The sequence below is a fragment of the Hibiscus syriacus genome, unplaced genomic scaffold (assembly GCF_006381635.1).
Source record: "Hibiscus syriacus cultivar Baekdansim isolate YM2019G1 unplaced genomic scaffold, ASM638163v2 tig00110474_pilon, whole genome shotgun sequence".
NCBI lineage: Eukaryota > Viridiplantae > Streptophyta > Magnoliopsida > Malvales > Malvaceae > Hibiscus > Hibiscus syriacus.
In genome coordinates, this window is record NW_024062753.1 from 505,407 (window position 1) to 518,708 (window position 13,302).

A 13,302-nucleotide genomic window follows, 5' to 3' on the forward strand; every position below is an offset into this window, starting at 1 on the left:
ACGAACTTCTCCTAAAACAAAAGAACATTCTACAACAAAATCTTAACAAAATTCAATAAATACAAAAAATAAACATAAATAAATTTAGTTTATTATTTGACCTTTAAGATTTTTAGTATTAATATCAGGTAATGAACAACGTTAACGTATTTACAAATTTAATCCAACATAAACTATTATTTTAATATTATTTATTGAAGCATTTTTTGTTGTAGGTGTCTATAAAAGCAGAGCCGGATACCCTCTTCGTCTTCCACAGATTCTCTCGTTTCTTTCTCCCATCGAGCTCAAATCAACTTCATCAGGTTCTTTCTAAGGAAAAAGGAATTTACTCTCTTGTCGATCAAATTCACCTAAAAGTGACTCGAAAACCAGCCGGTATGTAATCCAAACTTCGATACGTGCAATTATTCCGTGATTTCATTTTGTTTCCTTTTCTGGTTTGATTATGTTTTGAATTTTTGGAGGTTTTTTGTAATTTTTTTCGCTGGTTGATCGTTATATTATGATTAATTTCGAGAGTTTTCAAGTAAGTTTGATCAAATTTCAATAGCTTTGGAAAAATTGTTGCTCTGCTACTGATCTCATCTGCTTTTGTTTCTTTTTTTCGGAATTTTGTAATTTCAAGTGCTTTTGATCTGCAAAACCCAAAGAAAATTTGTTTTGTTCGTTATTCATTGCTGAGTCTGGCTTTCAAAAATTAACGGTGATATGAAATTATTTACGTTAATATAGAGGTTGATTATTCGATAAATTAATTCGAGAAACGAATTAAACTTTTTTAGCTTGTCGTTTGAGTCAACTATGGTAGGCATGTGTTCCAAGAATTTATGCAATAGGCTAGATTTTCTAAATACCACCACCTACTTGAAGAAAAGTCGATAGTAAACTATTTTACAAGTTCTTCACTATATGATATCAAGTTAAGAGAGGTCGGAGATTACTCCGATATCAGTTAAAGAGAGCCAACATCAGAATATTCTTCGACATCCGACCGAAATAACACTATAAGAAATACAATACTTTCAGTTGCAATGATTATGTTCCTATAATTCTGATCTGATTCCTTTTCCATACATATTGCAGATTTTGTCGATAGATCATGGACATTGAGCAGTTCGTTGAAGAAGCCGAAGTTCAAAACCAATCACCGGAAGGTAAAGTTTCCATGGAGAAGTGTATGAATTCACCAGACTCAGTCACAGGCTCGGACGATACTGGCTTCAACTGCAATATCTGCCTCGACACCGTGCTGGATCCTGTGGTGACGCTATGCGGGCACATATATTGCTGGCCCTGCATTTACAAATGGCTTCAATTGCAGTCCAACTCCACCGAAAACCAAACCCCCAAACAGCCGCAGTGCCCTGTATGCAAAGCCGATGTTTCGGATTCGACGCTTGTACCGCTTTACGGCCGGGGACAGACAAGCAAAGGATCAAAAAGAAAGGCTTCTCAACTTGGCATAGTTATTCCAAAGAGACCTCTTGGTCCTGATCTTGGCACACCAAGAACACCTAATACTGCAAGTAGTCCACAATTTGCACATCAAATACAACACCATTTTCCAACTTCTCCGATGCGTAGTCCCGGTGGCACTTACTCATATCAACCGCAAGTGTACGATTATCCACCTTCTCCAATGCATAGTCCTGGTGGCACTTACTCATATCAACCACAAGTGAACGATTATCCATTTTCGCCCATGCGTAGTCCCGGCGGCACGACAATGAATGTAATGGATCCACTGGTGCGAATGCTCGGTGAAACAATACACACAAGGGTTTTAGGGGACTCGATTACGAATTTATACATGTATCCGAATTCATACAATCTTGTGGGAAGCACTAGCCCTAGGATCAGAAGGCACATCATGCAAGCTTATAAGTCACTCGACAGATTCAGTTTTTTCCTCTTGTGTTGCTTGCTTATATGTCTTCTTCTGTTCTAATCTTACATAGGTCTGTATATACAAATTCGGCTCGATGTAGCAATAGTTTAAGAGATGTCACATCTTCTGTGCTGGGATGGTGTTTTTTTTCCTTTCTTTTTTGAATAGGGGATGTTGTTTTATATGTAATGACGAGTTTGATTTGATATATTACGAGTTTCACTAAGGTGATGTTTGTTTTCACTGTGCAAGCTCTTCAAACCACTTATGTCTGCGTCGCACAGACCACGCGCAGACATTAGGCTTCGCAGACTGTTTGTTTATTAGAAGACAGAAGCTCTTCAAACGTCTGCGCGAGCTCTTCTTGGTGCAGACTTAGTTTTATGTCTTCAAAGGTCTTCAAACCTCTTCAAGAACAATTATAAAATATAGTTATTTATTAAAATAATTTTAAATAATTTAATAAGGTTATTTATTTTAAAATAATTTATTATAAAATAATTTATTATAAAATAATTTATTATAAAATAATTTATTATAAAATAATTTATTATAAAATAATTTATTTTAAAATAATTTATTATAAAATATGGATTGATTTATTTTAAAATAATTTATTTTAAATAATTTGATAGTATGAATTGATTTATTTTAAAATATGGATTGATTTATTATTGTAGTTGTATGGATTGATTTATTTTACATAATTTATTAGTATGGATTGATTTATTTTAAAATATGGATTGATTTATTTTAAATAATTTATTAGTATAGATTGATTTATTTTAAAATATAGATTGATTTATTTTAAATAATTTATTAGTATGGATTGATTTATTTTAAAATATGGATTGATTTATTATTGTAGTTGTATAGATTGATTTATTTTAAATAATTTATTAGTATGAGTTGATTTATTTTAAAATATGAATTGATTTATTTTAAATAATTTATTAGTATGTATTGATTTATTTTAAAATATGGATTGATTTATTTTAAATAATTTATTAGTATGGATTGATTTATTTTAAAATATGGATTGATTTATTATTGTAGTTGTATAGATTGATTTATTTTAAATAATTTATTAGTATAGATTGATTTATTTTAAAATATGGATTGATTTATTTTAAATAATTTATTATTGTAGTTGTATGAATTATTTAAATTTCAGTATTGTAAAACTAAAATTATTTAAATCTCAGTATTGCAAAACTCTTTTAAGTTTAAAAAATCAGTTTATTTATATTTCAGTTCATTTTAGCAGTCTAAAGACGTTAAAAAACAAACAGTCTTCTTCTTGCATACTGCAGACTTTTGGTCCACCTCTTCTGCTGCAGATGCCTGCAGATGTGGTCCGCAGACTGCAGATCTTTTACCTCTGCAAATACAAACACCACCTCAATGTTTTGAAATCAATTCACTATATATATAATGTAACTTGTAACACTGGCCTACAGGGCTTGATTCATATCTCGAACTTGCCAATGGAACAGTTCAAAGATAAAGTTTTGATGGGGCAGTATATTGGCTTTAAAATTTAGGATAGACTAACCATCTTATTAAATTATTGATATAATTTTATTTTGATTACTAAATAAAAATTTTGTTATTTAAGTCATTAAAATTTTATTTTAATTTTAAAATATATTATCGATTGTTAATGATAAAAAGAAAGACCAATATGATAATTAAATACATTTATATAATAACGTATTTTATCTCTATTTTTTTACGGATTTTTAAATATTTAATTGTATAATAATATATTTGATCTTCGTTATTTATATATTTTATTAATTTAAATATAATTTTAACTAAAAATAATTTAATAAGCTTTTTTTTATTGAATTAATGCACTTCTCGTCCCTTTTGCCATTTGTTTATGTATCTTTAACCCACACAATCAATGTATAATTCTAGTGAGTCATGAGATATGTAAGTGGTCGATTTAAATTTTTGAAAATGAGGTTATGAAATTTTAATATTATTTTCTTTAAAATAATAAGTGTATAATTTTTTAATATATTTTTTCTTCTTAACACATTAAACTAAATTTAATTAGTTTTTCAAAATAATCAATAGGGGCTTAGTACATCCGTCCCTGAGATACATAATTAAATAAATTTGTACAATAATATATTGTCCTTATTATTTATATGTTCTATTAATTTAGATTTAATTTTAATTAAAAATAAATTTTAATATATTCAATTTTCTAATAAAATAATAACACGTTTAACAATATATTTTCTTCTGGCCTATATTAAACTTTAATAATTCAATTTAAGAACCATTTTAGCGAAATGAAAAGTTTACATTTTTAGACCTTTCAAAAATTAACAATTCAATTTAAATCATTATAATATTTGATTTTTAGATTATTTCCTGTCGTTTTCGGTTCACTGTCTCATATGTAATCAAATACCAAATTAGGAGAGTTGGTGGAAAATAATGGTGGGGATTAAGTAGAGGCTGTTAAAGGTTTCATTCATTCATAATACATATATAAATAAAATAAGATTAACTTATATTTCATAGAAATCTTTAATTTTTTTTATTAATTTAAGATTATTGGATGAATGAAAATTTAAATTTTATGTATCTATATTTTTATCCATAAAAATATTTTTTTTAATTTTAACCATTAATTTATATTCTTCTAATAATTCTAAATAAAAATTTAATATTGTTGATCAATAGCAAAACATCCTGTTGATTTGAGTTAATATAGAAATGAACAATATTGGCACAAATTAAGACACATTATCAAACTTGTTCATAATGGGTAAGTTTATATCTCTACGTAGGAACGAAAAAAGGTAAATTAGGTTTATATAAGTTGGTACATAAGGTTTACTTTCAAATCATTAAATATATTTGAGGAAGGTACATTAGGTTATTTTAATTTTTAGTCGGATCTGGAAAATATAAATTATTAAACATATTTAAAAAGGAAAGACAATGATTTTTTTTTAATCTAAAACTTTTAGAAAAATATCAACTTAACTTATAATTCGGGTAATATATTGATTTAAAATTTTAAGTATAATTCAAGTTTAGTTATAATATTACATTATCAAACTTAAAAATAAATTTGATAGCATATATAAATTGCACACAAAATTATAAAAATGAATATAATACACTTATAAATATATATTAAACCTTAAATCGATTGATTCAAGAATTAATAGTTAACTTTTTTTTTCTCTTTTTTTCATAATCGTCGTTAGTCTCTTTTCTTCTTCATCTTTATAATCGACGGCGATACCGATCTTAACATTTATTGTCGACATCCAATATTCATTATTTTTTTATTTTATTATAGTGTATATTGTTTTTTCTTGTTTTTTATTCTTAATAATTCTGTCTTTTTTACATGTATTCTTCTATCTTTATGACACGTTTTTTCTGTTCTATGGCACATTTTCAGTTGTTTGGCCGTTGTTTTCGTTTATTTTTTTAAGGTTTAATTTGACATCGCCACGACTGATCAAGGTGACACTTATTTGTTACAACGATCTTCTTCTGTGAATCTCTAATTTGATTAATGGTGTCATGGGAAGGCTTTTAATTGGATGGTGCATGTAAGCTTAACCTTTGCTTTCGAATTCTTTTAGATAAATAGTAATATTTCAATTGAATCAACCTATATTACTCGGACTAAGATGTGAGTGTCAGATACGAATATAGTTAAAACTTTTCTTAGACTTTCCATATATTTGGAAAATACTTGGGGATCGTATCTCCATGTTTATGTGTCCGACACTCAAATTCGAGCAACATAGAATCAACTGATCAATATGATATTTGATAATATCTGCTTTTCTGTGCTTCTCTATGTGCAAAACTTAATCTACAATGATTTGGCCTCTAAATTTGAAACCTTAAGGAGTTAATTAGTTTTTTTTTCAGGCTAGCATTTATTCTAAGCAAACTATTTAGTACTGAATAGTGGGATGAAAATCCGAATGTAGGTTGATGAGGACTGAGTTTACCAGAGACAAAAGAAGGGCGATGTAGGAGTTGGAATGGACATCCAGTTCGGCTCGAGGTTTAAGTAAGTCTAATTGTTTCCATCTTGACTGAATTTCCCTTTATAGATGGATTACAAGGGTCCTAATTGCCTTTGTATGTTTGTTTCGAAACTATACGTTTATTCGATATTGGAAAATGAACAATGTGGCATGGCATATGCAGCTAAATAGAGGGAGAATAATTGTAAAGATTCACTGGTTGGGATGTCTGATCTCCCATGGGTTACATTAGCCACCTTGAACTCTGCATCTTTCACATTGACACCTCGCAGTACTCGGTGGAATAGGATTGCTTCTTTGTAGGTTCAATGTGCTTGTTTTCTCCTTTCCCAGATCCCGAGTCTCCACATGTGCTGCACAGAGAAATTAAGCAGAACACAAGTACTCTGTGTAGATGCAATGTTTTAGTCTTTGTCGACCATTTCAGCATTGAAATACAGGATGACTAGTGAATCATTCTGTTTACCATTTCTCAAATATCTCTAATTCGGTTTTTTTTTTTATTGTTGCAGCTAATGCTATGGCTGGACCACGATCATGGATAGGAGGGGTTTTTCATCGCTTAAGGAATAAGCGCAGTGATAAGTTTATCGAGTACCCTTTGACACCTATTCAGGTAATCGAAAATGTTACTCGACATATCGGAACACAGATTTCAAAAGCTTCAACAACGAGTACGGGTACCTTTTGATGAGACTCGTCCTGACCATCAGGTACTTTATTCATTCCTCTATAGTCAATGTCGTCTCCCCGATGTTATCGTTACTAACTTTGATTGGACTCGGAATATGCATCATAAATATCGTTACTAGTTCGTCTCTCTGTGGACAAGAACTAGCTTGGGGTCAATTACTTGAACATATAATCCCTTGGTGACACAGGAGGCTCTAAGAGAACTATGGCACATTGCATTTCCTAATGTTGCTCCGAAAGGATTGGTCTCCCAACAATGGAAAGAAATGGGGTGGCAAGGCCCTAATCCTTCCACTGATTTTTAGTACGATTCTTTCGTTCCATTCTTTCCGAGTTTATACAATGTATCTTATGTTGCCTTAAAGTGAGCTTCTCTCGTCAGGGCTTGCGGATTTATCTCTCTCGAAAACTTGCTGTTTTATGGCCAGGCATGATTTTTGTGCAGTATTTTATTGTCACTTTTAACATTACTTCCCGTAGTTTTGCCGGATTCCTTTTCTTCCGTCCCGGTTGCTCGAAAATTACTTTCTTGAATGTTACTAATTGGCTAATTGCTTTGGTATCAATTATGACTCTACTCTTCTTTTCTGCAGAAGGTTTTACAAGCACTAGGCTCACAGCTGGAGTGTTTGGAAAGTGTGCGTAGGATACAGGACTTACCGGCATACAACTTGTTATATCACTAGCTCCGGTTACGACAGTTTTCTCCGACCGGAGCCGTGAAAATCTTACTTTCGTCATTCTTGTATATGTTTCCCGAATGATGGGGATGTTCCAAATCTGATGGTTATTAACTGACTTGTTTAAAACGACTCGAAAAATATGTAATCCTTAATCAAGGGCAGGGTTTTCCGATGCTTTACGATCGAGATTCACAGCCTAATTCGGCCGCCACCGAATATGACACCTTGAATGCATCCCTTCAGCACCATCAAGCGTAGGATAGTTATGGTCTCCAGTTACATAAATAATTTGTATAGTTCTTTTTTCTTTTTCTAATGTGTAAGGGGTAAACTTGTCGAGATATTGTTGTTAGAAAAAAAAAATTCTCGAGATAAGGCACATTAGGGATTATTTTTTCATCTATGGTGAAATCTATAGTAACAACATAAAGACTTCATGACTGTATGGCGTCTTTAGGTTAAACGTAAAAACTCTAGGCGTATACGGCGTCTTTAGGCCAAATGTAAAGACTCTAGGAGTGCACGACCTCTTTAGGCCATGCAGAAATAGGTAGATCATCTCTCCTCAGCCTGAAGACGTCATACACTCCTGAAATCTTTAAGTTTAGACCGAAGATGCCAAACAATTATGAAATCTTTGTGTTGTTACTGTAGATTTTACCATGGATGGAAAAATAATTTCGTGACTTATTTGGGAATTTTTCCCGCACAACAATATCTTACCCATTTTCCCGTGTTTAAGGTGTTACATATTTTGATTGTTTTCCATGGTTACACCTTCGTGTTATGCAATATACATATTATCGGTTCAGTTTTTCTTCTCGCCAATTTAATCATATTGTCCTTATAACGTTCGAACTGTGACTAAAATTTTAAAATTAACAAATTATAATTGATCACATTAGAATATGGGATTAAATTTATAATTCGCACATAATTCAAGTACTAATCACAGTATTTGAATAGTTATAATTTTATTCACTTGACATTGACAAAAGTTATTTTATCTATATTATAAAATGATCATTAAATTATATTTTAGACATATAAACAATTAAATAATACATTAATGATGACTAAATTATATTAAAATAATTTTGTATTATTAAAATCATAAAAAATCATATTATAAAATAATAATTGAACTTATTGAACTATTATAAAAGAAATTTGAACTTACTAAAATTTATACTATCATATCATGTGTAACAATCATTTTATAACGATTCAAAAAGATCATTTTATAACTACTAAAATTTCACTAACCAAAACAAATTATTTTAAAATAGTTCAATGACCATTCAAGTATTTTACCGTAAAGAATTTGTATTTGCTATGAGAAAATTGTGATAACTATCATACCTTACCACTATGGTTAAAGAAAGCATATCATACAATCCATAAAAAGAGTGTTCAAAAGCTAAAGAGCCTCACCTCGTCTCTCAAATCTCACCCATTTTTTTATAACAAGTGCTAAATGCATCACCATGGGAGCTTTTAGCCACGTCGAATACCCGAGAAGTAGTCGAAGTCATTGTGTTGGACGCTCAGTTGCTTCAGCCACGAATCTGCAACGCTCAAAAGTGACAACAACCTCTCTTGGTCCCCTTCGCATCCAGCCGGTGAGAGCCACACATTGCCTTGCATCTTGTAAGTTGCCAAACCAAAGGGTGGAAGAGAGATTCCCTCACCTCCCTTTCGGTTCTTTTCGACTCTCTCGACATCGGCTTCAACATCCGTTTCTACACCCCAAAAAAAAACATCAGTGAAACAAATGTGCGAAACTGCGAATGCGTGCACCTGAACAAACATGTATATGGAGTGAAAGATCAACCTTGGAAAGATGACGATAGCGTGTGGTAAGAAAGGAAGCATGTGGACAAGTCCTTTATGGTCCTTCCCATTGGGATATGATAGATTGGATACCTGATAATCAAATAACAATCCTTTCTCAATAATCAAAATTTGTATATCTTCAAAAGAAGATGAACACAAGAAGAATAACTCCGTACGAGCCTCGATTACGGATATGTTTCCGACATACTCATATATAACTTCTAAAGTTTTCTAACATACACAAGAAGAATTATAAACCCTTCACTATTCAAGTTGTGTGTGCATTTGGTTAGTGGATGTAAAGGAGATACCAAGAAACTGCCATCCAACTAGCCGGAGAAAGGTCGACACTCCTCAACGACATCAAACCAGGGTATCTTCTAGAAAATCCACTAATCTGTGATAAAGATTGAACAATAAAAGTGTCAATGGAACCTAACATGCTTTCATATTGTAAAAGCAATGGTCTCAACTCAATCATCCCAGCTTTTAAAATTTATATTCTTCTTTTGGACAACACCAAATGAAAAAAGCAACAACTTATGCCTCATAAATTAAGAATCATAACTCTGAAAATATCGCAAAATAGACATAACACCCACAAGAAGATAGTAAGGAATAAGATACGGATATGTTCGCGTCGAACATTACGATATGGACAGATTTCCGGAGGGGGGGGGGTTCCTCTCACCGTACCTTATCCATGAGTGGAACTCTTTCGTAAGGCGTTGATGTCTCAAAATACTGAAAGTAAAGGTACCCCAAACGATTATTAAAATGCAAAACGCTGTCTTGTTCAGAGGATCCACCGTCCTCGGAGGAGCAACATCCGTCCGACCGCCACAACTTATCGCTCTCGCTCTCAACGGTACTGCACGAATCACTAAAATAGTCCGACGATCTCTCCCCATCACCAGATTCAATCTCATCCCTGGGGAAAAAAAAAGATATCATCGTTGCTTGTTCTATCAATATCATTACAAACTTGATCGTTATTACCTTAAGTTGCTGGTGAATATTTGAATTGCTGACAGGTAAGGAACATAGTATTGGACTAAGGTTTCGTTATCGTCTAAGGTGATAGGAACGCCGGCACCGTAAGCACTCCATTCATTGTAACAATCCCAGAGATCATTCAATGTGAAATATTCGATCTTTTCCGTCTCCGACGGATGCCATAATCGATTCAGGTTCGCGATCTCAATCTATAATGAAACATGAACATAATCATCACAATTTGTATGATAAGCTGAAACTGTGCTGAGAAAAGAAGGAAATATCATTTACTAACCTTTGGAAGGAACTGGGATCTGACAGTGGGTGTCGTGCATTGAAGGAAGCGGTCGATATTAGATTGCTTTGAAGCTGTGTCGAAATTCATGATTTTTCTTGGGAAACAAAAGATAGACAAGAAAACAAAGAAAGAGAAAGTTGTGCTTTTTCCCCCTTCTAAACTTCACGATGATGAACAGTAGAAGAAATCAAAGGGTAAATGAAGAGAGCAAAGAGCGAGATTATTGACCTTTGGACAGCAAAATTTAAGGGGGGAAGTGGAAAGATTCTTGTTTTTTTTTTAGTTGAAAACGCTTTTTTAGATCAACTATTTTTCGTTCACTGTTGGATTTGTTAATTACCCTTTTCTCAGCAAAAATTAAGGAAACGAAAAACTAAAACAAAAAATGGGATTCAACTCAACACCTTTTTCTTTCTCTCTTTCTTTCTTTTTTTCCTCGAGAAAACTAAGGCCCGCTCTGTTTTGATCAACTATGAAGAAACAGTTTTGATCTTTACCATTCAAAGTTTAATCCTTCAAGCAAAATATAGAAGACCCAGAACGCAAAACCAGCTAAATTAAGACTAAAACACCATAATTTCTCGAAACTTAGAAACAAATACGAAACAATAAAATTTCCCGGGGAAACAAAAACAGAGCACGAAAAAGAAAAACAGAAAATATCAAATTTTACACAATTGGAAGATGAAATGATAAGATTTTGTATTTTGTATTTTTTCTCTTTTTATTTTTTGGGAATTTGTCTTTCTCTTTTTTAGATTTTAATGGATATAATCATGTCTGACGGCAATAATGAAAAGATCCAAAATTTCAAGATTGAAATTTGAGGAACGAATTCGAGTTTTCACATTTTATTATGGACAAACTTTTAGTTCATAAATTTGGAAAAACTTTCAATTTGGTCCCTGGAATTTTATGACCCACACTCCACATCATTCAATTTGGTATAGATTTAAAGAAATTTTATCCAATTCAAAATTTGATCTGATTTTTTAGATAAAAATTTACATTCGATTTAACACAAATATATATGTACAAAATTTTATTTTATTTGGATTTTATTGAGAAAATATAAATAAATATTATTGTAATTTTTTAAATATATATGAGATAATTATATTATAATATTCGAGTCGAATTAAGATTTTTTTCTTTAAACTTGAATCCAATCTAATGTGATCTTATCTTTAGTTTAGTAATATTAATTTGGTTGAAAAAGCGCATAAAATCAAAATATGAAATAAATATATATGTTTATAATATTACAATAATAATTCATGTTTATTTATACTAACACATAATTGTCATTGTAAACAATATTTTTCATTAAAAAAACTTAAATTTAAATTGTTTTTAGAATTATTAGAAATATTTTTCACTTACCATAGAAATATGATAAGAATATTGAAATAAAATAGTTGAATAAATATTTATTACCCAATTCATTTGTTCAAAATGACATGTAAATAGAGATATATCACAAATTAATATTATCTACAATGTGTGAGAGGAAATGCAAAAAGAAGAAATAAACAAAGGTGATTTTTTTATTTGTGACTCCAAAAATTTAGTATGTTATGAATAAACAAATAAATTTAAAAAAACGTGGAACACATGCATGTGGTCCACGACAAACAAAACCTATAGGGACTAGCGTTCCAGATTTTAGTTTCTTAAGATAATATTATTTTAATTATATTTAATTCTAATAATAATATTTAATTTCAATTGCTGTGTTCAACTATTTTTATTCATCTTTTAAAAAATAAATTTGATTGAATTTATCAAGTAATAAAAGAGAATGTTATTATATTTTAGAAGCATTGAATTTGAACGGTTTTATTTATAAAATATATATGATCTTTTAATAATTTAAGAAAATTTTAAATAAGTAATACTTATAAAAAAATACGGTTTCACTAAAATAAAAGACAAAGCTATATATATAGTATAAGAACTAGTGATAGATTTGACAGTTATTTTAGTACATGTTATCACGAGTCTTATGCATTAGAAGTCAGATCCTAATCCACAAGTAGGGACTAATTAACCAAATAATTAAATGTCAATTATTGAAAGATTTCAATAATATTTTAAGTGCAATGATTATCTAATATTCAACATAAAAAAATACTATAATATTTTTAGCAATCCATTGATTTTAGATTTGTGATTAAGATATTTATATTAAAAAACAATAATCTTATCTTAAATAAAGTATAATTTAAATGTTCCGTATGTTATTAGGATTTGTATGTTTGAATCAAGTCAAAGTGTGATCAAATTTGTGGCGGATTGCAGGCTTTAAAACTCGGCCGAGGAAATGCCCGATAAACAAACCAACAACTTGAAATGGGCCTAATGAACTACGCATGCTTTGTGTTAAAATATGCAATTCATATATTTTTTTTGGGTAAACTATGAAAATAGTCCTTTTTAAGGTTTGTCTGCCTTTAGTCATCAATTTTAAAATTACGGGTAAATAGTCCCTAATATTATCGGTCTATCTGGTCTAAGTCCTTTTTCCGTTAAAACTTAACGAATATGTGACATAGTTGAGGGACTAAAATCGAACGGGAATTAATGGCTGAGGGACTAAAATCGAACGACAATTAATGGCTGAAGGATTAAAACCAAATGGATTGGTAACGTTAGGGACTAAAATTGAACGAATCGATAACATTAGGGATCATGTATACTTAATTTTTAAATAAATGAGCAGAGTCAGTCAAACAAAAAATAAAGGGGATTATTCGGATAGTTTACCCTTTATTTTTCGCACATTTGAACTTTAATATTTGTGTTTTTAATTTATTTTTCAATTGAAATTTTGAATTTCATTTATAATGAAATAAACATATTCTG

General features: G+C 30.8%; 2 protein-coding genes across 2 annotated transcripts; one reads left to right on the plus strand and one right to left on the minus strand.

The window, feature by feature from the left end:
- Nucleotides 1–224: 224 nt before the first annotated feature.
- On the plus strand, nt 225–2,058 carry LOC120127994 (E3 ubiquitin-protein ligase RMA1H1-like). Its single transcript, XM_039145778.1, has 2 exons — nt 225–378; nt 1,087–2,058. The coding sequence occupies exon 2, from the start codon at nt 1,103–1,105 to the stop codon at nt 1,949–1,951; it is 849 nt and encodes a 282-aa protein (XP_039001709.1). The 5' UTR covers nt 225–378; nt 1,087–1,102; the 3' UTR covers nt 1,952–2,058.
- Nucleotides 2,059–8,612: 6,554 nt separating this feature from the next.
- On the minus strand, nt 8,613–11,066 carry LOC120127973. The gene is made up of 6 exons (XM_039145761.1): nt 10,435–11,066; nt 10,143–10,348; nt 9,840–10,074; nt 9,455–9,540; nt 9,142–9,233; nt 8,613–9,049 (listed from the first exon to the last, which is right to left on the minus strand). Exons 1-6 carry the CDS (start codon nt 10,522–10,524, stop codon nt 8,805–8,807), a joined length of 954 nt encoding a protein of 317 aa, XP_039001692.1. The 5' UTR covers nt 10,525–11,066; the 3' UTR covers nt 8,613–8,804.
- Between the last annotated feature and the right edge of the window lie 2,236 nt (nt 11,067–13,302).

Excerpts from the sequence above, each read along its gene's own strand:
- LOC120127994 (XM_039145778.1), top strand. The coding sequence starts at position 1,103 with ATGGACATTGAGCAGTTCGTTGAAGAAGCCGAAGTTCAAAACCAATCA.
- LOC120127973 (XM_039145761.1), bottom strand. The coding sequence starts at position 10,524 with ATGAATTTCGACACAGCTTCAAAGCAATCTAATATCGACCGCTTCCTT. Across the intron at positions 10,349-10,434 it reads GATCCCAGTTCCTTCCAAAG|ATTGAGATCGCGAACCTGAA; the intron begins GTTAGTAAATGA and ends GTTTCATTATAG. Across the intron at positions 9,050-9,141 it reads GCTATCGTCATCTTTCCAAG|AAACGGATGTTGAAGCCGAT; the intron begins GTTGATCTTTCA and ends TTTGGGGTGTAG.